The 26,449-nt window shown below is 43.8% G+C and overlaps 1 protein-coding gene across 2 annotated transcripts in view; it reads left to right on the forward strand.

Annotated features, from left to right (window-relative positions):
• The window catches only part of LOC135514376 (netrin-G2-like), a 59,485-nt gene that overhangs the window by 25,546 nt on the left and 7,490 nt on the right, over positions 1-26,449 (forward strand). The window contains exons 4-7 of one of the 2 annotated variants that reach the window (XM_064937820.1): positions 8,598-8,770; positions 9,983-10,006; positions 20,940-21,026; positions 22,885-25,570. In XM_064937820.1, the coding sequence (XP_064793892.1) occupies positions 8,598-8,770; positions 9,983-10,006; positions 20,940-21,026; positions 22,885-23,207 (607 nt within the window). In that variant the 3' untranslated portion in view covers positions 23,208-25,570. Of the gene's footprint in view, positions 1-8,597; positions 8,771-9,982; positions 10,007-20,939; positions 21,027-22,884; positions 25,571-26,449 lie in introns of those variants that run through there. The other variant, XM_064937819.1, reaches the window with a different exon arrangement.

The following is a 26,449-nucleotide window of genomic DNA, read 5'->3' on the forward strand; positions in this document are numbered from 1 at the left end:
ACTGTTTTTTTATTCTACTGTATTTTAGTCAATTCCACGCCGACATTGCTCGTCCTAATATTTCTCTTTTTCTAAATTCCATTATTTTCCTTTTATATTTGTGTGAATTGTTAGATACTACTGCACTGTTTGATACTACTGCACTGTTGGAGCTAGGAACCCAAGCATTTCGGCCCTCAGTAAACATCTGCTGAATATGTGTATGTGACCAATCAAAGGTGGTTTGATTTGATGTGTCTGACTCGGGCATACAGATGTTCTGCGTGTTCTTGTGTCACATAGGCGGCAGGTAGCCTAGTGGTCAAGAGTGTTGAGCTCGTAACTGAAAGTTTGCTGGTTCGAATCTCTGAGCCAACTAGGTGAAAAACAACAGTTTCCTTAAGCAAGGTACTTAACCCTAATTGCGACTGTATGTCGCTCTGGATAAGAGTGTTTTCTAAATGACCTAAATGTAAAACGCCAGAGGGGGTTCAGAGACTGCGTGTCAAATCAAAATGATAATAATTCCTTTGTCACATTACTCTTCATTTACTGTAGATAGAAATAGTACAGATTCCACATTGTGTTTTTACGGGAGTAGTGAAATGGATTCAGTCCCTAACGGTCCCTGCTGTGGACAGTTGCGCTGCAGGTGTTTTTACAACATTCTGGTCATAATTGGCAGAAACCCCCCCCACAGAGCCTCAACCCACGGAGCCCACAAATGAATTATGCAAAAGGAGCCTTTTATTTTCCCAGTGTCCTTTAACTATTTTGATGTGCTCAGAGAAATTTGAAAGCCAACTCCCTTTCTACAGCTTCACTTTGTCTACACTTCTCACTTACACTAATGTGTCTATATCTCTGCCTATCTGCATATCCCTTCGGGAAAAGGAGCTGCGCTTCGCATTTGACTTCCACCCTTGTTCGTTGGGATTGCAGGGGAAGGTGTTTTTTTTGTGTTTTTTTTTCATGCATCCTGTGTAAATAATTTACAGGAGCTGTCCATGCCAAAGCTTTCAAGGTCATTTGAAATTGGTAGTTAAAGAGCCAGCCGCGTGAATGGCCTGCTGCTCCCCTCATGGGGTAGTGCTCCACGGGCCATTCTGGTGCTCACCAACCCTTAAACTGCACAATCCTCCAGGAGGGGGCAAAGGTGGAAAATGTTGAAAAAAAGGTCTCCTGTAGCTGTCTCTGAGTCGGTTGGGGATCCAGTGCTCTCGCGGGTATTGGAGGGAAACAGCAGGATTTTTATTTTCTCCTCATATCATAAGTTCCTCAGAGCACAGTGAAAGAGAAACGAGAGAAATGGCAAAAAGCATGTGAAGCAATGAACTCTGTGTGACTGCATCTGCTGTCAAGGGGCTAGCAGCATTCTGGAGCTGCAGTACCTCAGAACCCCTATAGGAATGTATAGTAGATATAGGGAAAGGGAAGGGGCTGTTAGTGAGGTGAAATGGTACCTCCATTGGAGAGCTGTTGTGTGAACCCTGAGTAGCTTTGTCATTAGCGGAGGTCAGAACTCGTCCAGTCCCAGTCACGGATCAGGACCAAACAGAAAAGGATGTTTGAAGCCAATTACACGTTTGGCTCTTCAAAGCCTATGGAGACAACCTGTACACCAGCAAACCAATATCAGGAGCCATACAATGTTGCTCCTAGACTACCAATACAGGCCTACAGAATGAAGTCATGTTATTTTTTTTGACCCTCTTGAATTCATTGATAATCCCAATAGTCAGGTGAAGCCCACTCTATAACTGCATCATGGTGGTTATGAGCCTAATTGTCCCAGCTGAGTAGTAGGTCAGAAACAGTCATTGTTTTCTTGGTTGAAAAAAAAATCCTTTCTCTCCAAAGAAGAAGTGAGTCTTAACAGCTGTAATAATGACAGATGTGGCCCCCTTTGTGCAGGAGGGTACCTCGCAGGGCACCATTTGTCCCTGTCTCCTCTCCATCCATTCTTATTTGGGACTAAGCTAGTCATCATGAGTCACTGGCAGTGAGCGCCCGGCAAATGAAAATAAACAGTGGGGGATTCTCACGAGAGAAGTTGAGGAAATAAATAAAGCTTCCATTAACTGCAGCTCCCAGCTGTAAGTGAGCAGAGCATGCCACTCTACACCAGCCTTTTATCTGTCTATCCACATTTGTTTAGCGCTTGCTGTTATTTACTCACCTAAATGCTGCATTTCTCATCTCCAGCAGATGCAAGCTTTTTTTTTGTTTATATCGTCTTGAAAGGGGGGCTGGTGGCTCTGGCTCGCCAACGCTAATAAACATTCAGCTATTTATAGGCCGTGATTATGTCATTATATTCGGCGGATTAAAAAACAGTATTGTTCAAGTCTTCCTGTGTTTGCAATTGCGTAACATCTCCTCCAGTCAATCTGTCCTGTGCGTGGTAATCGTAGTGTGTCCGAGCCATATGTAGAATGTACGGTACTGTTCCTTCTTCCACTCCAGATGGCCGGATGGGGGTTTGATGCTGGCCCAATAGCAGGGCTTGGCTGGCCTGTAACATGAGCTCATGAGCCCAGACAGTGGGGGTGTTTGCCCTGCAGCAACCGGATATAGCTGCCCTGGTTCTGGGACGGAAGGAGGGCATTTTCCTCCGAGAGCATACTAGTGAGGCTCCATCCACACTCATAAGGGGGTGGGGGGGGGGGGGGCAGAAATTGACAACAGTGCAATTTCCGCACACTGATTTTGCTCTTGAAAATCCAACATGGTCTCAGTAATGAATGACTCACTATGGATAGATGGTCTATGAGTGTGTGTGTGTGGGGGTGCATGTGTGTGTGTGTGTGTCTGACTTTGTGTGTCTGTGACACCCATTGCGTGAAGGCAGGATACTTCCTGAATGTAGAGCGCAGTGTGAACAGAGCCATTAATATACAGTATATTCTCTTTTCCGCAGCCACCCCCATGCTTCAGTGACTTATAGGCTTTGAAGGCCTTAAAGGAAAAGAGGAAAACAGTGTTTTTAGTCAAAGATAGAGCCACCTTGTCCATACTGTCCTTTACAGTATAACAGATGATTCCTTGGCTCGCTCCCCTTTTTTAATCAAGGGGCTTTACTGTCCACTTTGCACTTTTTGTGAGGCATCAATAATTTAGAATATTCACTGTGATGCATACCAATCTGCCTACTAGTGTGTGTGCGCATTGCATAGTGTTTCACATCCCATAACTAAGCACATTTAGAATATGCCAGTAGGCATTTATTCTGCCATCAGACAAGACAGGTCTCTTTTGCATCCGATTTCTTTTGTTTAGAGTGCCCTTTCTCCTGGAAGCGCTACAGTCAGGGATAGGGCTTGGGTCGGGTCTGTGTCATTAAATATGCAACAGTGGCTTTCTTACAGAAATGGGGGACCTGCCAGTGGATGCAAATACCGTGTACATTTAACATGTTCGACGTTCATGCATTATTTGTAAGCATAAATGGTGGAGGAGGATGGAAAATGTTCCTGTGAACGCCGGAAATAGCTCGGGAAGGACTCCTGTATTCGGTTCAGACATCTGTGGTGGCTTCAACATGAAATGTTTCGAGCTGTCTTTCTGAAATAGTTGGCAAGGAAGTTCTATGAGCATGTTAAAGGTTCAATGCAGCCATTTTTAAAAATCTCATTATCAAATCATTTCTGCTTAACAATGCTAGCACAGATTGGAATATGTTCCGTGATTAATCTGATGGCATTGAGGAGTTAAGCACATTAGTCACCAGCTTCATTAATAAGTGAATCAACGACATTGTCCGAACTGTGATCGAACGTACATATCCCAACCAGAAGTCATGGATTACAGGCAACATCTGCACTGAGCTAAGGCTAGAGCTGCCAATTTCAAGGAATGGGACACTAATCCGGACGTTTATTTAAGAAATTGCGCTACGCCCTCCGACGAACCATCAAACAGGCAAAGTGTCGATACATGTCGAAGACCGAATCCTACTATACTGGCTCTGACACTTGTCGAATGAGGTAGGGCCGGCAAACTATCACAGATTACAAAGGGAAACCCAGCCACGAGCCCAGTGAAGCACCAGCTGTTCCGGATGACTGTAATCAAGCTCTCCGTAGCCGATGTGAGTAAGACCTTTTAAACAGGTTAAAATTCACAAAGCCGCAGGGCCAGATGGATTACCAGGACGTGTACTCAGAGCATGCACTGACCAGCTGGCAAGTGTCTTCACTGACATGTTTAACCTCTCCCCGACCCAGTCTGTAAAACCTACATGTTTCAAGCAGACCACCATATTCCCTGTGCCCTAGAACGCCAAGGTAACCTGTCTAAATGACTATCGCCTCGTATCACTCATATCTGTAGCCATGAAGTGCTTTGAAAGGCTGGTTCAACACCACAGTACCCTCAAAGCTCATCACTAAGCTAAGGATCCTGGGACTAAACACCTCCCTCTGCAACTGGATCTTGGACTTCCTGATGGGCCACCCCAGGTGGTGAGGATAGGCAACAACACATTCACCACGCTAACCAGCAACACGAGGTGCGTGCTGAGTCCCCTCCTGCACTCCCTGTACACCCACGACTTATATGGCTCCAAAATGGCTCCATCAACATTATTAAGTTTGCAGACAACACGACGGTGGTAGGCCGGATCACCAACAACGATGAGACAGCCTATAGGAAGGAGATCAGACACCTGGCAGTGTGGTGCCAGGAAAACAACCTTTTCCTCAGCGTCAGCAAGACAAAGGAGCTGATCGTGGACAACAGGAAACGGAGGGCTGAGCACACCCCCACTCAACGAGACAGGGCTGTATTTGAGCGGGTTAAGAGCTTCAAGTTCCTCGGTGTCCACATCACTAAGGACCTATCATGGTCCAAATACAACAACAGTCATGAAGAGGGCACGACAATGCCTCTTCCCCCTCAGGAGGCTGAAAAGTTTCGGCATGGGCCCTCAAATTCTCCAAAAAGTTCTATAGTTGCACCATTGAGAGCATCTTGACTGGCTGCATCACCGCTTGGTATGGCAACTTCTTGGCATCCGACTGTAAGGCAATACAGAGGGTAGTACGTACCGCCCAGTACATCACTGGGGCCGAGCTCCCTGCCATCCAGGACCTCTATTCCAGGCTGTATCAGAGGAAGGCCCTAAAAATGGTCTAAGACTCCACTCACCCAAGTCATAGACTGCTCTCTCTGCTACCACACGGCAAGCAGCACTGAAGCGCCATGTCTGGGGCCAAAAGACTCCTGAACAGCTTCTACCCCCAAGCCATAAAACTGCTGAACAGTTCATGGAATGGTTACCTGGACAAATGGTTAATTAAAATTAAAAATTAAAATATTAAAACACTATCCTGTACTGGCTCTATGCACACTCACTGCACTCTACCCACACACTCACACATACTACACTGTCACTCTAACACACACATACGCATACTGTACACACACGCACACACACTACATATGCTCACACACACACACACATATTGACGCCACACATTCACGCAGACACACGTTCACACTCTTTCACACCCTTCACATACGCTGCTGCTACTCTGTTTATTATCTATCCTGATTGCCTAGTCACTTTTTACCCCTGCCTAAGGTACATGTACATGTACCCCTTCACCTTTTTCACATTTTGTTACATAAACAACCTTATTCTAAAATAGATTAACCATTTTTTTCTCATCAATGTACACACAATAACCCACAATGACAAAAAAAAACATTTTTAGAAATGTTTGCAAATGTATTAAAAATAAAAAACAGAAATGCTTTATTTACATAAGTATTCAGACCCTTTGCTATGAGACTGGAAATTGAGCTCAGGTGCATCCTGTTCCCTTTGATTATCCTTGAGATGTTTCTACAACTTGATTGAAGTCTTCCTGTGGTAAATTCAATTGATTGGACATGATTTGGAAAGGCACTTACCTGTCTTCATAAGATCCCACAGTTGACAGTGTATGTCAGAGCAAAAACCAAGCCATGAGGTCGAAAGAATTGTCCGTAGAGCTCCAAGACCGGATTGTGTCAAGGCACAGATTTGGGGAAGGGTATCAAAAAAAGTCTGCAACATTGAAGGTCCCCAATAACTAAATGTCCTCCATCATTCTTAAATGGAAGGAGTTTGTAACCACCAAGACTCTTCCTAGAGCTGGACAACCATCTTTGCAGCACTCCACCATTCAGGCCTTTATGGTAGAGTGGCCAGATGGAAGCCACTCCTCAGTAAAAGGCACATGACAGCCCGCTTGGAGTTTGCCAAAAGCACCTAAAGGACCATGAGAAACAAGATTCTGTGGTCTGATGAAACCAAAATGCCAAGCGTCATGTCTGGAGGAAACCAGGCACCGCTCATCACCTGGCCAATACCATCCCTATGGTGAAGTATGGTGGTGGCAGCATCATGCTGTGGGTATGTTTTTTGGTGGCAGGGACTGGGAGAACAGTCAGGATCAGGGAAAAGATTAAAGGAGCAAAGTACAGAGAGATCCTTGATAAAAAGCTACTCCAGAGCGCTCAGGACCTCAGACTGGGGAGAAGGTTCACCATTCAACAGGACAACGACCCTAAGCACACAGCCAAGTCTCTGAATTTCCTTGAGTGGCCCAGCCAGAGCCCGGACTTGAACCTGATCGAACATCTCTGGAGAGACCTGAAAATAGCTGTGCAGCAACATCCATCCTGACAGAGCTTGAGAGGATCTGCAGAGAACAATGGGAGAAACTCCCCAAATACAGGTGTGCCAAGCTTGTAGCGTCATACCCAAGAAGACTTGAGGCATTAATCGCTGCCAAAGGTGCTTCAACAAAGTACTGAGTCAAGGGTCTGAATACTTATGTAAATTTCAGTTTTAAATTTTTTAATACATTTAAAAAAATGTCTAAAAACATGTTTGGTTTGTCATTATGTGGTACCGTCTGGAGATTGAGGAACCTTTTTTAAAAATATATTTATTTTAGAATAAGGCTGTAATGTAGCAAAATGTGAAAAAAGTGAAGGGGTCTTCACTGTATTACCTCAACCACCGTACTCCTGCACATTAACCCGGTACTCCTTGTGTATAGTATGGTTATTATATTGCATGACTATTTCCTTTTTTTATTGAGCAATTCTTTCTGACTTTTTAACTCTGGGAAAGGGCTCATAAGTAAGCATTTCACAGTAACGTCTACACCTGTTGTATTCGGTGCATGTGCCAAAACTTGATTTGATGAAGTACCTTCCTGTGATTGTTCTCAATTAAAAGGGTCACAAAGAAAATCAAGTTTTTGACTGCACTGGACCTTTAAGGAGTGAATAAAATTATCTTTGTGCAAAGAGGTTTGGTGGAAGATGATTGCTAACTGCCCAAAGAGTACTGTAATTGATTAATAGTTGGGCTAAAGTGGAGGATCCAGTGATAAGCTGGAGAGTCGTGGGTTTTCCCAGCAAGGGCACTGAGACGAAGTGGGCCACTGATTAATTTGTCATGAAGAGGTGCTTGATGGGAGTTCTGTCTCCAGGAGCACTGGGATGAAAAAGCCCCGTGATTGTCGCCAAGTTTTTAATTATGGCTTAAAGGTCTTGAGAGAGTGGAAGAAACTCCAACTGTTTCCAAGGGGGCTTTTGAAAACAGACTTAATTAAAGTCAATGGGATTGGAATGAAACCGGGCTCTGTCTGTCAATTATCCTCCTCAGTGTGTTGGGTAGGAAATGAGAGAGAGCCACATCCTCATATTATCCCCTTTTGTATCTATCTTTACCAGGATGAGCATATACCTAACCTTTTAAAGTCAATATTGAAGTCGGTGTGATGAGATATCCACTGGTTAAAACACACCTGAGAAAGTGATAGCCTACTGTACATCGTTATGGTATCAGAGTGTCACTATTTGGATAATTCCCCTTTGATTCAATTGAATTTTCCCTCATAATTGAGAGGAGAGGCGAGGAGAGGAGGAGAGGAGACATCCTTTTGGAGATGTGGAGGTCCATTCTATGAATATTTCATGCAAATGGAGGGTGGGTGGCTCACCAGAGTGGAACACAGGGTATTGGAAGTCACTCCCTCATTTGATTAGGGAGATTGTTATTCAAATGTCACCATTTCCATACTAACCTGCCTGCCACCTCTCTCGCCACCACAATCCTACCCCCTTGAAAAAATAATTTAGATGTACATGGCCAGGTAATTTCTCGAGATTGGGAAGTGTTGGTTGATCTGGGAGTGTACATTTTCTTATCTATTTATTTGATTCTGTTTCCCTGAAAGATTTTGTCTCTTGCCATTCTAAAACATGCAAATATGTCCTGCAGATATTGAATCACGATCTTCAACGTTTTATCGCTTGTGCTTTAACAATGTAATTTAAATCTTACTCTTTCACCTTACTACCATATTTAAGACCCCTAATTATCCAGGTAAGCAATTTATCAAGCAATATCTTGATCGATAACTACCTGCTCATTTCTACTGTACATAAGGGGCATAAGCATTGATTGGCTTGTCTACAGCAATGTCAATTCCCACAAGGTATACATGATCATGCATGATTAGCATAGCAGTTGTTCAAATTCAAGCAAGGCATAACAGTGACATGTCGTGGACTGACATTGATTATACCTCTCTCCCCCACCTAACTTGCCATAGGTGTAAGTGTAACCTCCATGCTGGCCAGTGCACCTTTCGGGAGGGAAGCCTGCAGTGTGACTGTGAGCACAATACGACGGGCCAGGACTGCACTCGCTGTGAGAGGGGCTTCAAAGCCAAGTCATGGAAACCTGGATCCTACCTACCCACCCCCAACGGATCCCCCAATACCTGTACGTAACCTACAATATAGCTACTAGGGATTAACATGGGGAACCGGGATCCCGGGACTGTCCCGTGAACACTCTTCACATTTCCTGACAAAAATTCAATGACAAGACCCGGGAAATGACATCATCCCCCAATACCGGCACTAATGCACAACATGCGCAGGATCAGATTAGCAAAAACATTTATAGCACATTATCCAAACAGGTTGTCACATGGAAGCCTTTAGCCTAGCTTATTTACTTCACACGAAGTCGCCATAAATTCAAAGCGCACGCACAATTGACAATGCCGGACTGCACACGCGAATGCAGTTAATAAACCCGACAGGAAACCCATACAGTAGGTTTAGTCTATAAAAGAATGTGTGCCTTTATTATTATTATTATTGTGAATATTCTGACAGTCACAAATGTGATGGGCCTATGCACAATTCCCTACATAGGCATCTCTGCCACTGACATCACGTTTGTTAACAATGCAGAGAGGCACGAGGGACAATTCTATCTTCTCCTGTCCTAGAGCCTAGGCTATTTTCCTATCCAGTCCCAAGCCCACTGAAAACCAAAGTCCCGACTCCTGTTCTGATTTTTTTATTTGTTTGGGGGGGGGGGGGGGATTATTCCCGGTATTGACACTTGGTAGATTTTCGGGGAAATATTCATCCCTAATAGCTACTGTATAGACTTCCAACATGACCATACTGTATCAACCATACTATACCAGGCACATACTAGATGGATTAAGTAATGGTTGAAGAGGAATTTGGGTCATCTGCTCTACACAGCCACAGAGGGGAGCAGCTGAAGCTGTCACATTTCAAAGGAGAGATGTCAGTTAGTTTGAGGAATCGTACAGATGTACACATATGCAGAAGCACCCTATGCTGTACTCGCAAACTACAGAGGGAATGGGGGGCCTGCTGCTTCCAACGGCATCGAAAACCTCCAGCTCTCTTTTCCCCCAGACGTATTCATAAAAACACTGTAATTCTCAAAGATAAATGAGTAAACCTCAAGTACCCCTCTCTCTCTCTCTCTCTCTCTCGGTCTCTGTCTCTCTCTCTGTCTCTGTCTGTCTCTCTCTCTCCCTGTCTCTCTCTCTGTCTCTCTCTCACTCTCTCTCTGTCTCTCTTTCTCTCTCTCTCTCTCTCTCTCTCTCTCTCTCTCTCTCTCTCTCTCTCTCTCTCTCTCTCTCTCTTTCTCTCTCTCTCTCAGGTGATGCTGCTGGGACTCTTGGCAGTAAGTAAAGTCCTAATCAAACGGGGTAGAGCTTGTTATCGCTTATTATAAATTTTTATTCTCTGTTCATATGCTATCATTATTTTGTCTTACTTATAGCACACTATCTTCTATAATGTGTCCCTCCCCTCTGATGTTGTGGTGGGTCCCTTCATTCTAATCACAATGATCCCACTCACAAATCCCATTTTTCCACAGTTGTATATCCCTTACTGCTGGTCTATAACTTAAAAGGGGGGAGGTGATTTAAAGTGTGTAGATGAGGGCTAATCCAGGGACATGATGTGAGAGGGATTGTGAGTGTATACACCAGAGTCTCTCATAGGGATTCTTTGCAGACCTATAGGAGATACTGTACTGCTACAGCTTGTGGAGACGTAACCATATTGTTTTGGGAGATGGCCAAAGGATGATTTCATGGTGTATCCACGATCAGCATTTTCCCATGTTAGTGCATCTGATATCATTTTACTGTTTTTCTCTACCTTCTTGGTGTGGTGCCCTCTCAGCACCCACAACAGTCCAGACTCCGCCAACGACCACACCTGCGTTGGCGACTACCACCAAGCCACCCACAGACCAACTGCCCACAATTACCACTATTATGGCAGGTGGGAAAGCAACTACGGTTGTAGTTTCTGACGGCCAGGCAGAGTGCCTGTCTAAAAGAAACCCAGGCTGTGTCTGAAATGCCAGCGTATTCCCTATATTCAGTATATTGCCTATATAGTGCGCAACTACAGAGCCCTATGGGCCCTGGTCGAATGTAGTGCACTACATGGAATAAAGTGCAATCGGACGCAGCCATAGTCTGAGGGCTCATCAACCTCCTGCTTCCTATTGACTTTTAAACCAGAGTACACTTACTAAAGCAGTACATACAGTAGAATGTGTCCCTGGTGCATTCCTGATGACCAGGAAATGTGTTGTCCTGCACAGCTGAAAGGGAAGGCAAGGCTATAATGTTGATGAAGCATAAAGGCAATGGAAGAGAGGAGTTGATGAATCTTTGTCTCGGTTAGCTTGGTCATTTAGCATGTAGTAAAGTGGCTGGTTGAGTATGTGTGTTATATACTGTAGCTCACGTATTTCTTTACCAACCACCCTACAGTTTGTGATGTATTGCATGTTAGAAAGAATTATAACATATCTGCATTTGTGTTATCAGATAAGTAACAATATTGTTTTTTGGAGTAAATAGTCGCTTCGTGTGTGTGTGTGTGTGTGTGTGTGTGTGTGTGTGTGTGTGTGTGTGTGTGTGTGTGTGTGTGTGTGTGTGTGTGTGTGTGTGTGTGTGTGAGAGACTTTTTGGCAACTAGGTTGTACTTTCACCAGATATCCTTCACTTATTATACTTCCATGGAATCTCTCATAATGTCAGGCTGGACAGAGAGTCTCCCATGACCCAGTGATTTCTGACCTGTGTGTGTGTGGTTCAACAGAGTGGAACCCCCCCATGTCTCTGTCTCTACTGCTGTGACATGACACAGTCCTATAGGCTCTGTGAGTGTGTGTTCCCTGTTAGTAGGGAATTCAAAACCTCCATAGTAACAAATGTCATTTTCGAATGCAAATAAAGTGCCCTTAGAAAGTATCACACCCCTTGACCTTTTGCACATTCTGTTGTGTTACAGCCTGAAATTGAAAATTTAGATTTTGTGTCACCAGTCTACACACAATATCCCATAATATCAAAGTGGATTTATGTTTTTAGACATTTTTTTTATTTTTTACAAATTAATTAAAAATTAAAAGCTGAAATGTCTTGAGTCAGTAAATGTTCAACCACTTTGTTTTGACAAGCTGAAATATTAGTGTTTAACATGATTTTTGCATGACCGCCTCATCTCTTATTTTTCTCTTTTTTGTTGTTGTAAATTTTACTTATGAGCTTAAAAACTAAATATACACATGCAAACGACAACATACAGATGCACAGAAACATCCACAACATCACCCCTGCCCACCTGCTCACACCCCCATCTCCAGCGCCCATATCATTCTCCAGCGCCCATATCATTCTCCAGCGCCCATATCATTCTCCACCACATGGCCTCAAACTGCACCCTTTTGTTCCTCTCCATTGCCCACGCAGTTTCAATATTTAGATAATAAAGCATTTGACCTTTCCATTGTGTTAACGATGGAGGATTGGTTGATTTATTGTTTATTAGTACGTATATGTCTTTTCAATATGAATGGCGAGAAGAGGATAAGAGCGTCTGCCAAATGACTTAAATGTAAATGTAAATGTAAGAGTTTCGTCCAACCCATCGGGTATCTCACTGCACGCTCATATGCCATGTCTTTAAATGTGTAGACAGATGGATTATAAAGTACTTTTGCATTGCAATACTTCTCACAGCCAACTTTCTAACTCTGCCCATGACTTTTGGACTTTATAGACTTCCCAGAAGGCATGTATTATTGAGTCATTGTTAGTTTTACATTTAAGACATGGCTCTGCCGTTGTGCTGTAGAATTTGGGAATTCTGTCTCATGTAATAAATTCTATACATTAGTTTACAGTGCATTCGGAAAGCATTCAGACCCCTTGACCTTTTCCACATGTTGTTACGTTACAGCCTTATTCTAAAATTGATTAAATATATTTTTTTCGTCATTAATCTACACACAATACCCCATAATGACGAAGCAAAAATATGTTTTTAGAAATGCTTGCAAATTTATTTTATAACAAATATTACATTTACATAAGTATTCAGACCCTTTACTCAGGACTTTGTTGAAGCACATATTGGCAGTGATTACAGACTCGAGTCTTCTTGGGTATGACGCTACAAGCTTGGCACACCTGTTTTGGGGGATTTTCTCCTATTCTTCTCTACAGATCCTCTCAAGCTCTGTCAGGTTGGATGGGGAGTGTTGCTGCACAGCTATTTTCAGGTTTCTCCAAATATGTTAGATCGGGTTCAAATCCGGGTTCTGTCTGGGCCACTCAAGGACATTCAGAGACTTGTCCCAAAGCCAGTCCTGCTTTGTCTTGGCTGTGTGCTTAGGGTTGTTGTCCTGTTGAAAGGTGAACCTTCACCCCAGTCTGAGGTCCTGAGCACTCTGTACATTGCTCCGTTTATCTTTCCCCTCGATCCTGCATTGTCTCCCAGTCGTTGATGCTGTAAAAGATCCCAACAGCATGATGCTGCCACCACCATGCTTCACCGTAGGGATGGTGCCAGGTTTTCTCCAGACGTGGCATTCAGGCCAAAGAGTTTATTTTGGTTTCATCTAGTTGAGGCGCTTCAGAAGAGGAAGGGGAGGACCATCCTCCCCAGTGAATTTCATAAATGTCCATGTAAAATATTTTAAAATGTATCCTTTTTAGATAAAACTATACTAAATATATTCACGTCACCAAGTACCAGATTAAAACACTCTATTTTGCAAAAGTCTGCAGTAGCCTCAACATCACTCGGGAAGATAGCACCGTGGTGTCGCCGGAGGACAGCTAGCTTCCGCTCTCCTCTGGGTACTTCGAATTCAATACAAAACCTAGGAGGCTCATGGTTCCCACCCCCACAAATAGACTTACACAGTAATTATGACAACTTCCGGAGGATGTCCAGTCTATTAGAGCTCTAGCAGCATCAACTGACATGTTGTCCACCCAATCAAAGAATCAGATAATGAATCTAGTACTGAAAGCATAAGCTGCAGCTAGAAACCACTGCAGTGTATAAAATGTGGTGAGTAGTTGACTCAAAGAGAGAGAAAGACAATAGTTTAACAGTTTTTAACAAATTAATTTCTTCCAAAATGAAGGCCGAAGCAAGAGCGAAATAGAAAGAGATTATCATTTTTTTCACTTTCAGTTTCACCTACTTAGCTAGCAAATGCAGCTCGCTAGTTTAGCCTACTGAAACATCCAGCTCAAACAGAGGGATGCTATGTTAGCTAGCTGGCTATGACTTTTCAACACAACACTGGGTCAAGGTAAGCTTTTGGTATCACAAATGTATTGCCAACAGGGCCCACGGGTGTAACTGCGTACTGACTATACACAGTAACGTTACTGCTTCATTGTAGCAGGTTTACTAACGCGTTTGTTCTATTAGCTATATTCACTATGACTTTACTTTAGCTAATATGGTGACAACGATGTAGCCTGTTTGGCTTGGAAAGTTTTTTTTCACCTGGTCATATACAGCTGATGTGTTGTGCATTGAAATCCACAAGCGAAGGGAAGAGGTGAGAGGAGGAGAGCGCATGAATGTGAGAAGGAATACAACATGGCTGCTATGAAAGTGAACTATGTTTACAAGTCATCAGGGGTGTATTCATTCTGCCGATTCTGTTGAGAAAAAACAAACTCTTAAACAGAACAAAACAGGGATAAACATACTTGACTGCCACTGGTTTCATCAGACCAGAGAATCTTGTTTCCCATGGTCTGAGTGTCCTTTGGAACTCCAAGCAGGCTGCCATGTGCCTTATACTGAGGAGTGGCGTCCGTCTGGCCACTCTGCCATAAAGGCCTGATTGGTGGAGTGCTGCAGAGATGGTTGTGCTTCAGAAAGGTTCTCCCATCTCCACAGAGTATCTCTAGAGCTCTGTCAGAGTGACCATTGGGTTCTTGGTCACGTCCCTGACCAAGGTGCTTCTCCTCCGATTGCTCAGTTTGGCCAGGTGGCCAGCTGTAGGAAGAGTCTTTGTGGTTCCAAACTTCTTCCATCTAAGAATGATGGAGGCCACTTTATTCTTTGGGACCTTCAATGCTGCAGAAATGTTTTGGTACCCTTCCCCAGATCTGTGCCTCGACACAATGCTGTCTCCAAGCTCTACGGACAATTCCTTCGACCTCATGGCTTAGATTTTGCTCTGACATGCACTGTCAACTGTGGGGCCTTATATAGAGAGGTATGTGCCTTTTCTAAATCATGTCCAATCAATTGAATTTACGACAGGTGGAGTCCAAGTTGTAGAAACATTTCAAGGATGATCAATGTAAACAGGATGCACCTGAATTTCATAGCAATAGGTCTGAATACTTTTTTATTTTTGTTTTATTTTACTTTGATTTATCTAGGCAAGTCAGTTAAGAACAAATTCTTATTTTCAATGACGGCCTAGGAACAGTGTGTTAACTGCCTTGTTCAGGGGCAGAACGACAGATTTGTACCTTGTCAGCTCGGGGATTCGATCTTGCAACCTTTCGGTTAGTAGTCCAACGCTCTAACCACTAGGCTAGGTATTTATTTTATTATAATTTGTTTTTTATCTGTAAAAATGTCTAGAAACATGTTTTCACTTCGTCATTATGGGGTATTGTGTGTAGCTTGATAAGGAAAATATTTTATTTCATAGATTTTTAGAGTAATCTGGAAAAAGTCAACGGATCTGAATACTTTCCGAATGCACATAGCTCTGTAACTGTTTAAGGCACCATTGGTATCATGGTGAAATCTCTGAGCGATTTCCTTCCTCTCCAGCCACTGAGTTAGGACGGTCGCCTGTATCTTTGTAGTGACTGGGTGTATTGATACAACATCCAAATAACTTCACCATGCTCAAAAGGATATTCAATGTCTGCTTTTAGTTTTACCCATCTACCAATAGGTGCCTTTTTTAGCAAAGCATTGGAAAACCTCCCTGGTCTTTGTGGTTGAATCAGTGTTTGTAATTCATTGCTTGACTGAGGGACTTTACAGATAATTGTATGTGTGGGATACAGAGATTAGGTAGTCCTGGAACTTAAAAGTTTAAATAAGACATTTCGATTTGAAATCTTTTGGACATCAGAGCAATGTTGAGGGAATCCTATTTGAGTCAGACAAGGATGTTCATATGATAGGTAAGAGCTGATCATGGGTGCACCTCAGCTACGCTCAAGGTCCTAACAACATCATAACCGCCATCGATAAGAGACATTACTGTGCAGCAGTATTCATCGACCTGGCCAAGGCATTCGACTCTGTCAATCACCACATTCTTATTGGCAGACTCGACAGTCTTGGTTTCTCAAATGATAGCCTTGCCTGGTTTACCAACTACTTCTCTGATAGAGTGTGTCAAATCGGAGGGCCTGTCAGGGCCTCCCGGGTGGTGCAGTGGTTAAGGGCGCTGTACTGCAGTGCCTGTTGTAGCCCCATACACCACCCCATACACTACCCACCACCACGACCCGCACGCTCTCGTTGGTTGGCCCTCGCTTCATACTCGTCGCCAAACCCACTGGCTACAGGTTATCTACAAGTCTCTGCTATGTAAAGCCCTGCCTTATCTCAGTTGACTGGTCACCATAGCAGCACCCACTCGTAGCACGCGCTCCAGCAGGTATATCTCACTGGTCAGCCCCAAAGCCAATTCCTCCTTTGGTCGTCTTTCCTTCCAGTTCTCTGTTCCCATTGACTGGAACGAACTGCAAAAATCTCTGAAGCTGGAGACTCATATCTCCCTCACTAGCTTTAAGCACCAGCTGTCAGAGCATCTCACAGATCACTGCACCTGTGCATAGCCCATCTGTAAACAGCCCATCTATCTACCTACCTCATCCCCATACTGTATTTATTTATTTCTTGCTCCTTTGCACCTGTAATGACCGTTGGTGGAAGAAGGTGAGGGCCAAAGTGCAGCGTGGTACGTATCCATAATACTTTTAATCCAGAATGAATACACAAACAAAAACAACAAAGCGATACACGAACAGTTCTGACAGGTGCAACAAACACTAACCAGAAAATAACTACCCACACCCATAGTGGGAAAACAGGCTGCCTAAGTATGGTTCTCAATCAGAGACAACGATTGCCAGCTGCCTCTGATTGGGAACCATACCAGGCCAAACACATAGAATTAGAAAACATAGAATGCCCACCCCAACTTACGACCTGACCAAACTAAAACAGATACATAAAAAAGGAACTAAGGTCAGAATGTGACAGTACCCACCCCAAAAGGTGCGGACTCCGGCCGCAAAACCTAAACCAATAGGGGAGGGTCTGGGTGGGCATCTGTCTGCAGTGGCAGCTCTGGCGCGGGACGTGGACCCCACTCCACCATAGTCTTGGCCCACTTAAGTGGCGCCTTTGGAGCGGCGACCCCCGCCGCCAACCTCGGACTGGGGACCCTTGCAGCGGGCCTCGAATAGACGGGAGACTCTGGCAGCGCCGGAGTGAAGGGCGGCTCTGGCAGCGCCGGAGTGAAGGGCGGCTCTGGCAGCGCCGGAGTGAAGGGCGGCTCTGGCAGCTCCGGGGTGGAACACTGGGCTGTGCTGACGAACCGGGGACACCGTGTGTAGGGCTGGTGCCATATAACCCGGGTCGAGGAGATGCACTGGAGACCAGATGCACTGAGCCGGCTTCATTACTCCTGGCTCGATGCCCACTCTAGACCGGCCGATACGAGGAGCTGCGATGTAGCGCACCGGGCTACGCGTGTGCACTGGGGACACCGTGCGCCTCACGGCATAACCAGGAGCCTTCCCGGTCAACCTCTCGCCACGGTAAGCATGGGGAGTTGGCTCAGGTCTCCTACTTGACTTAGCCACACTCCCGGTGTGCCTCCCCCCAAGACATTTTTGGGGCTGCCTCTCGTCCCTGTTGCGCTGCCGTGCTAACTCCTCATATCGCTGCCGCTCGGCTTTAGCTGCTCTTCCCTGGGGCGGCGATATTCCCCAGCCTGTGCCCAGAGACCCTTACCATCCAAAATCTCCTCCCATGTCCATGAGTCCATTCCACCCTGCTCCTGGTTACCACGCTGCTTGGTCCTTTTTTGGTGGGTAGATCTGTAATGATTCTCCTCCTCGTCTGAGGAAGAGTAGTCAAGATCGGACCAAAATGCAGCGTGGTACATGTCCATGTTAAATTTATTACAACTGAACACAAAATAACAAGCGTGAAACAACAAAAATCAAAACAGTTCTGTATGGTGAAAACACAGACACAGAAAACAACTACCCACACCCATAGTGGGAAAACAGGCTGCCTAAGTATGGTTCTCAGTCAGAGACAACGATTGCCAGCTACCTCTGATTGGGAACCATACCAGGCCAAACACATAGAAATAGAAAACAGAACAAAAAACATAGAATGCCCACCCCAACCAAACTAAAACTGGGACATAAAAAAGGAACTAAGGTCAGGGCGTGACAGCACCCCAGTATCTCTACTTGCACATTCATCTTCTGCACATCTACCATTCCAGTGTTTAATTGCTATATTGTAGTTACTTCACCACCATGGCCTATTTATTGCCTTGACTCCATTATCTTACCTCATTTGCACTCACTGTATGTTTTGTTTATTCCATGTGTAACTCTGTGTTGTATGTGTCGAATTGCTATGCTTTAACTTGGTCAGGTCGCAGTTGCAAATGAGAACTTGTTCTCAACTAGCCTCCCTGGTTAAATAAAGGTGAAATATATATATTTTGAATTAAAAGGTTGGATATAAAAAACATTGCACTGCATAAAACGTACATTTTTGTCAAATGTATTTTTGTTAGTTATGTTTCAACATTCCCTCCATCTTGTGCCAATATCAGTTCTCTTTAAGTGTTCGTTCCAGTGGTTTATATTTTTTTCTAAGAGGTTGTCAGTTGGATAGGCTCTCTGCAAGGTTTTGTATTCTTACCTATCATATGAATAAAAACATGTTTTCACTTTGTAATTATAGGGTATTGTTTGTAGATGGGTGAGAATATAAGAATGTTTTAATCCATTTTGAATTCAGGTTGTAACACAACAAAATGTGGAGTAAGTCGAGGGGCATGAATACTTTCTGAAGGTATTTAAAATTCCAAATTTGTTTTGTTTAGGTCTCTGACAAAGAGAGAAATTCTTTGCATCTCATATCCACCAAATGCGTCAAGCAAGCTGTGTTTGTGCTCAGTTCTAGTATGGAAGAGGGGCTGGATTCAATCTGTATTCCCAAAATATCGCGGAAGGTCTGCTTTATAGCTCGATTGAAATTTAAAGGCAATGTTTCCGCGTTCGAGGACACTGCATTCATGGTGTGTCTGCTCAATTGGAAATTACCATTACATTTTAATGCGGATCTTCCTTGATACTTCCACGTTATGGATTGAATCGAGCCCTTAGTTTGTAAAGTGCACTTAAATCTAAGGACCATCCCCACAGAAACAGCTTAGGACAGGGTACTGTGAAGTCAGCTACTCTACATAGCGAAAGTGATACACTGTTGTCCACAGTGGAGCACTACAGGGTTGGTTGTCCATTTCACTGAGATGGGTCTTTATAACGCCATGGGTTCAGTTACCGTTTTAGTCGGAGATTACCTGGCCTATGCTTAAAATGTTCACGATAGCTTGAACTATTCTATGGGATGAAGGTGATGAAATTTGTATTTTTTTTATTTCATCATTGGAAGCCTATAGCTGTGTCACTAGCCATTGGTCCTGATGAATTCTGGAATATTCTCAATATTACTATGTAAGAGGAAAGGTCAGGGTTCTTTATGAGCACCTTCTTCTGATACCTTTCTCTGCGGTGTCACAAGTATCAAAGGGAGATTTGAAAACAGTCATCTACTGAGTACAGAGTTATGAATGTGCTCAACATTGATGATAGCGGCTTCTAGGCAGCATCCACTTAAGGTGCTTTTCAGTAAAAATAAATAAAAGGTTCCATATTTATTCAGCATGCTTGTTCTTTAGACAATTCTCACTCATTCTCACCTGCTTGTTTGTCACAATGGCTGCCCAAAGTAACAAGGCAGCCTTTTCTCGACCTGGAGGGCTGATCTTTTTTTATTTCTTTTTCTTTTTCTTTTACCAGGCAGGTCAATTTACAACAAATTCAGGAAAAGTTCAGACTTTGATTATCACCTGCCAATGTCCGACCCAAGGCTTCTCTTGGGTTGCATACATGCACACACAACAGTGTAACTCCACCATCAAGAGGCTGAGAGTGCTCTCTGATCTAGATGAACAAGCTGTCTCATCAGGGAGCAGATCTTCTCTGGGAAACCTTCTCTAAATTGGTTGGTCATTGTGGCAGATGGTAAGGGGGGGTGGGTGGTTAGGGGAAAGCTGTACATGTCCCAACCTCTGTAACTTCGTGTTACCCCACAGCTGCAGTACATTGTGACTTGCCTCAGTGCCCACCTCTGCTCCACATACGTACACGTGGGTCCAATGTAGCCCAGATAGTTTCCCCGAAGGTAAATCCACCTCCAGCACTCATAAGGTTTCAACATGGCTACTACCGCACCCGAACAAAGCCATGGTGTTCAGACATGTAAATACAGATCATAAGAAAGCGGAACATGACTTGAATTCCCCACATTGATGCCAGAAAGATATGCCTCAGCAAGTGTCCCAAAGTACATGCATAAGCATTTCCTTAATGATATGAGGTTGTGTGTGTGTGTGGTACCCGGCGTGTAAAAACCTGTCCCGGCCGATAATTGGGTTTCTTTTTATGTAAAGATTGATTTGGGAGTTTGTCCCTTTGGCCATGCGCTAATGATCAACCACTGGGGAGGGATACAGCCTTAATAAAACATCAGCATGCCAGACAGCAGGAAAGCTCCCACTGTTCCAAGTGCACCCCGCTGAATCCCAATGCGCCCATCTGCAGGAGGAGGCCGAGTTGCTCACTACAGGGAGACTCTACACTTTACGCTACACCTGAAGCACGTTGCCGCATAATATTAGTGTGATTTAAATATTGGGCATACGGGAGAATGAAAACATGATTTGGTTATTTGGCAAGGGCAAAGATTTGTGTGTGTGTGTGTGTGTGTGTGTGAGAGCGGTGTGTGTTGGCGTGTTTACTAGAGTACTTCCTTGTGTGTTTATTAGTGCGTGCATGCTTTTCTGTGTGCCTGTATTTCTGTCTCTCAGCCAATGTACCTTTGTTTTTGTTAGAAGCTTACCATTCATTGTTAGAATACTTCAAAATGTCAGACCCTAACGAGATACTGTATGACCCCGATTTGTCTTCTGTGCCAAACAGACATCACCACCTTCACTGACATAGTGACAGCTGTGGTGGGTCCCACATCCAGCACAAAGCTCAGTGACTCCCTAACTGACACACCAGGTTGGAAACGAGTGAGATGAACACTAGGCATTAGGCATTTGATAGTAGGTAACGTAGTAGTAGTAGCTAGTGGTACAGTGCGGAGAACAAGTATTTGATACACTGCCGATTTTGCAGGTTTTCTTACTTACAAAGCATGTAGAGGTCTGTAATTTTTATCATATGTACACTTCAACTGTGAGAGACGGAATCTAAAACAAAAATCCAGAAAATGACATTGTATGATTTTTAAGTAAATAATTTGCATTCTATTGCTTGACATAAGTATTTGATACATCAGAAAAGCAGAACTTAATAGTTGGTACAGAAACCTTTGTTTGCAATTACAGATATCATACATTTCCTGTAGTTCTTGACCAGGTCGCTGGGCAATACGGACTTTCAGCTCCCTCCAAAGATTTTCTATTGGGTTCAGGTCTGGAGACTGGCTAGGCCACTCCAGGACCTTGAGATGCTTCTTACGGAGCCACTCCTTAGTTGCCCTGGCTGTGTGTTTCGGGTCGTTGTCATGCTGGAAGACCCAGCCACGACCCATCTTCAATGCTCTTACTGAGGGAAGGAGGTTGTTGGCCGAGATCTCTCGATACATGGCCCCATCCATCCTCCCCTCAATATGGTGCAGTCATCCAGTCCCCTTTGCAGAAAAGCATCCCCAAAGAATGATGTTTCCACCTCCATGCTTCACGGTTGGGATGGTGTTCTTGGGGTTGTACTCATCCTTCTTCTTCCTCCAAACACGGCAAATGGAGTTTAGACTAAAAGGCTCTATTTTTTGTCTCATCAGACCACATGACCTTCTCCCATTCCTCCTCTGGATCATCCAGATGGTCATTGGCAAACTTCAGATGGGCCTAGACATGCGCTGGCTTGAGCAGCGGGACCTTGCGTGTGCTGCAGGATTTTAATCCATGACGCGTAGTGTGTTACTAATGGTTTTCTTTGAGACTGTGGTCCCAGCTCTCTTCAGGTCATTGACCAGGTCCTGCCGTGTAGTTCTGGGCTGATCCCTCACCTTCCTCATGATCATTGATGCCCTACGAGGTGAGGTCTTGCACGGAGCCCCAGACCGAGGTCAATTGACCATCGTCTTGAACTTCTTCCATTTTCTAATAATTGCGCCAACAGTTGTTGCCTTCTCACCAAGCTGCTTGCCTATTGTCCTGTAGCCCATCCCAGCCTTGTGCAGGTCTACAATTTAACCCTGATGTCCTTAAACAGCTCTTTGGTCTTGGCCATTGTGGAGAGGTTGGAGTCTGTTTGATCGAGTGTGTGGACAGGTGTCTTTCATACAAGTAACAAGTTGCAGTTAATACAGATAATGAGTGGAGAACAGGAGGGCTTCTTAAAGAAAAACTAACAGGTCTGTGAGAGCTGGAATTTGTTACTGATTGGTAGGTGATAAAATACTTATGTCATGCAATAAAATGCAAATTAATTACTTAAAAATCATACAATGTGATTTTCTGGATTTTTGTTTTAGATTCAGTCTCTCACAGTTGAAGTGTACCTATGATAGAAATTACAGACCTCTACATGCTTTGTAAGTAGGAAAACCTGCAAAATCGGCAGTGTTTCAAATACTTGTCCTCCCCACTGTATGTGTAAAGTCTGATCACCTCAAACTGTATATCAATGCAAACTCCTTTTATTTGTCTAGTCACTTTTAGTACCCACACTTAGATTAGTCTCAGTGGTTTTGTAGAATAGATGTTTGTAGAAAAGACTCTATATACAGCATGTTTGTCTATGATGCTAGACAACATCTGGAGAGCATTGGTGTGTAAATGCAATAAGCCTCTCAATTACCTAAATTACCTCATTGCTGGCTCAGTAAATGCTTTCCAATTGCTCCCTCAAGTGCTGCTTCTGGCAACAGATCAAACTTCTGTGCCAGCCACGATACCAGCCACTCTTCCAGCCAGTATGTCAGACACTGTGCCAGTCTCTGCCAGTCCCGACCAGACAGACAGTCCATCCTTAACCACAGTGAACTTGCCCCCAATGGAGGTAAATCCCCCCATAACCACAATGAGAGCGCAGCCAAAAGGTAAGTACCCTGAAACACCAGAGGAATCACTGACCTCTGACCTCTCACCCTTACACTACATGAGCTTTAACACCTCAAATAATACTTTTTTCTCCAAATGTCTTTTGATATTGTTCAGGGATCTAAATGTATGAATATTGGTTAGACTATTCTTGAAACACATCCACTTTGGACATATCGATGGTCACATGGATTTTCTGTGACTTAATCATTTAGTACATTTTACAAAAGTTTGGGACTATAAGAATAGCAAAGCAAACCTGGGTTATGATACCATAAAACATCATAACTGACTAGCAATTTTACATTGATGTAATAATAGAAATGTTGATTGTTGTGCTTCATCCGTGTTAACTAATGAGAGCAATACAAGACGGGACACAAGTGATGAACTGAGCACAGTGGCGTAATAGTGTTTGTGATCTTACTCCTCCTAAAACACTTTGACCGTCTCACAATCTGTGTCTCGTAAACCATCTGTTTTAAACCGTCTTGCCTGTAAGCAAAACTGAGACCAGGGGTTAACAGCAGATTAAACTGTGGTTTAATGGGAACAGTCAAGTGACGCACTGGGTCCTTGAAACAGACGCGTAAGAGAGACCGGCAGGAGAAACAAAACGTCTTCGTTATTTGGCAGAGGAAGCCCAAAGAAGCCTGTAGACTGTCATATTTACCCCTTTTAACCTCTCCCAGTGTGAATCAGGTCTGCCAGAGGCCATAGAGTGCCTTATTCTCCCCAGAGGTTGCACTGGGGTAAAGAGATTAAACATGATTACTGGGCTAAAGTAGTCCTGAAGGCAAGGTATGGTATAAGGGCCATGATTACTGACCTCTTAACATCTCCATGTGCTAGGCTACTTACACTTTAGGATTCCCTGTCTGGTGCCAGCTACTAGCTTAGTAGTGTCCCTCAGTGCCAGGTTGGAGTATTAGAACAGAGCCTTGCTGTTGTATTCACTGTACAAATGCTACATTAAAGAGACAGTGAATGTGGGAGTGAATTTGGGTGTTTGGAGAGTATGGAATGCATACTTTGAGAGGACCAATGATAAAAAAGTTTAAGTCGTGATATCATTCCATGCTGTGTTTTGGTCTATTGACAGAGACGTTTTGGGTAAAAAAAAAAAAAATACAGAAGGTGAGAAGTTGGCCAAGTGTTTTCTACTCTCTTGTTTGGAAGATAAAATACCCAGCAGGCTCACTATCCCTCAGGCTCTGGCAGCATGTTGAGTTCATCCCAGGGCTTTCCAGAACACAGATTAAACTGCCTACTTTGATTCCCTCGGGAATGTTTGATAGGAAAAGGAATGCAACAGAACATTTCACACCACCTGCGATAGAATGGCACCAAAGTGCTTTGTGGCGTTTGACTTTTGAATCAAATGGTCATTCTGTTTGTTGCTCTCTTACCGCCTTCCTCCTGCCGAGCAAGGGTCTGATGATATCCACTGTTCACAAGGAAAGTGCTGCCACTGGACACAATCAGCAGCCAGGAGAGATAAATCATTCAAAAACACTATCATTTGTGTAGCATCATCTTTTTCTGGAGCACAGCATCGAGCCAGCAATACTGGTGCTGGGGGCCAAAGCTCAAGCCTTTTCTGATCTATTTCTGAATACCAATTGAATGAACAGCTGCTAAATATTTCACAAGCCGGGAGAAGACAGGTCGTGGTAAGGGAGAGCAAACCAGGCAAGTTACGGAGCCTGTGGAGATAGATACAGTAGATAGATACATGAAACCATAACAGGATGGAGGCACGGAGCCGTGTCCTTGAGGAGTAGCCACAGGGCAGATGCAGGGGAAGTGATGATATCTGGGCATGGGGTATCCCATTTCTACTGATACTGACAGAAATAGGGGAAAGTTGAATGCTGTAGATATCACAAGACGATGCCAGCGAGCCAACATCAAAATATTATAAATATAGCGGTGCAGTGGTTAGTATGCCATCTTAACAACTGATTGGTGTGATTTTTTTCTGTACACAATTGCAGTTACTGAATCATCTGATGCAGCTGATGCCACATCTGACTCAGTCACACCATCATCTGATGCAACCACTCCAACATCAGTTGGATTTGCTCTCACACCTGACAGCACAACGACAACTTCTTACACAGTGACTTCTGACACCAGTACCACAGCATCTGACACAAGTACTACTACATCTGACACAAGTACGGCTACATCTGAAACAAGTACTACAACATCTGCAACAAGTACTACAACATCTGAAACAAGTACTACTACATCTGAAACAAGTACTACTACATCTGACACAAGTACCACAGCATCTGACACAAGTACCACAGCATCTGACACAAGTACCACAGCATCTGACACAAGTACCACAGCATCTGACACAAGTACTACAGCATCTGACACAAGTACCACAGCATCTGACACAAGTACCACAGCATCTGACACAAGTACCACAGCATCTGACACAAGTACCACAGCATCTGACACAATTACCACAGCATCTGACACAAGTACCACAGCATCTGACACAATTACCACAGCATCTGACACAATTACCACAGCATCTGACACAATTACCACAGCATCTGACACAATTACCACAGCATCTGACACAAGTACCACAGCATCTGACACAATTACCACAGCATCTGACACAATTACCACAGCATCTGACACAATTACCACAGCATCTGACACAATTACCACAGCATCTGACACAAGTACCACAGCATCTGACACAAGTACCACAGCATCTGACACAATTACCACAGCATCTGACACAATTACCACAGCATCTGACACAATTACCACAGCATCTGACACAATTACCACAGCATCTGACACAATTACCACAGCATCTGACACAATTACCACAGCATCTGACACAAGTACCACAGCATCTGACACAAGTACCACAGCATCTGACACAAGTACCACAGCATCTGACACAAGTACCACAGCGTCTGACACAAGTACCACAGCGTCTGACACAAGTACTACAGCATCTGACACAAGTACTACATTTGACACAAGTTCAACAACAACTGAGAGAAGTACTACAATATTTGACACAATTGCGACACTATTTGACATTAGTGTTACACCTTCTGTCACTAGTACTAACACAGTTGACACAAGTACCACAACATTTGACACAAGTACCACAACATTTGACACAACCACCACAGTATCAGACACAAGTATCACAACATTTTACACAAGTACTACATTTCTAACAAGTACTAAAACATCTTACACAAATATTTATTTTGACACAAGTTCTACAACAACTGACACAAGTACTGTATCTGACTCAAGTACTACAATATTTGACACAATGACTTCAACATCTGATATATTTACCACAACTTATGGCACTATTACTTCAGC

This window comes from Oncorhynchus masou, chromosome 25 (assembly GCF_036934945.1).
Source record: "Oncorhynchus masou masou isolate Uvic2021 chromosome 25, UVic_Omas_1.1, whole genome shotgun sequence".
NCBI lineage: Eukaryota > Metazoa > Chordata > Actinopteri > Salmoniformes > Salmonidae > Oncorhynchus > Oncorhynchus masou.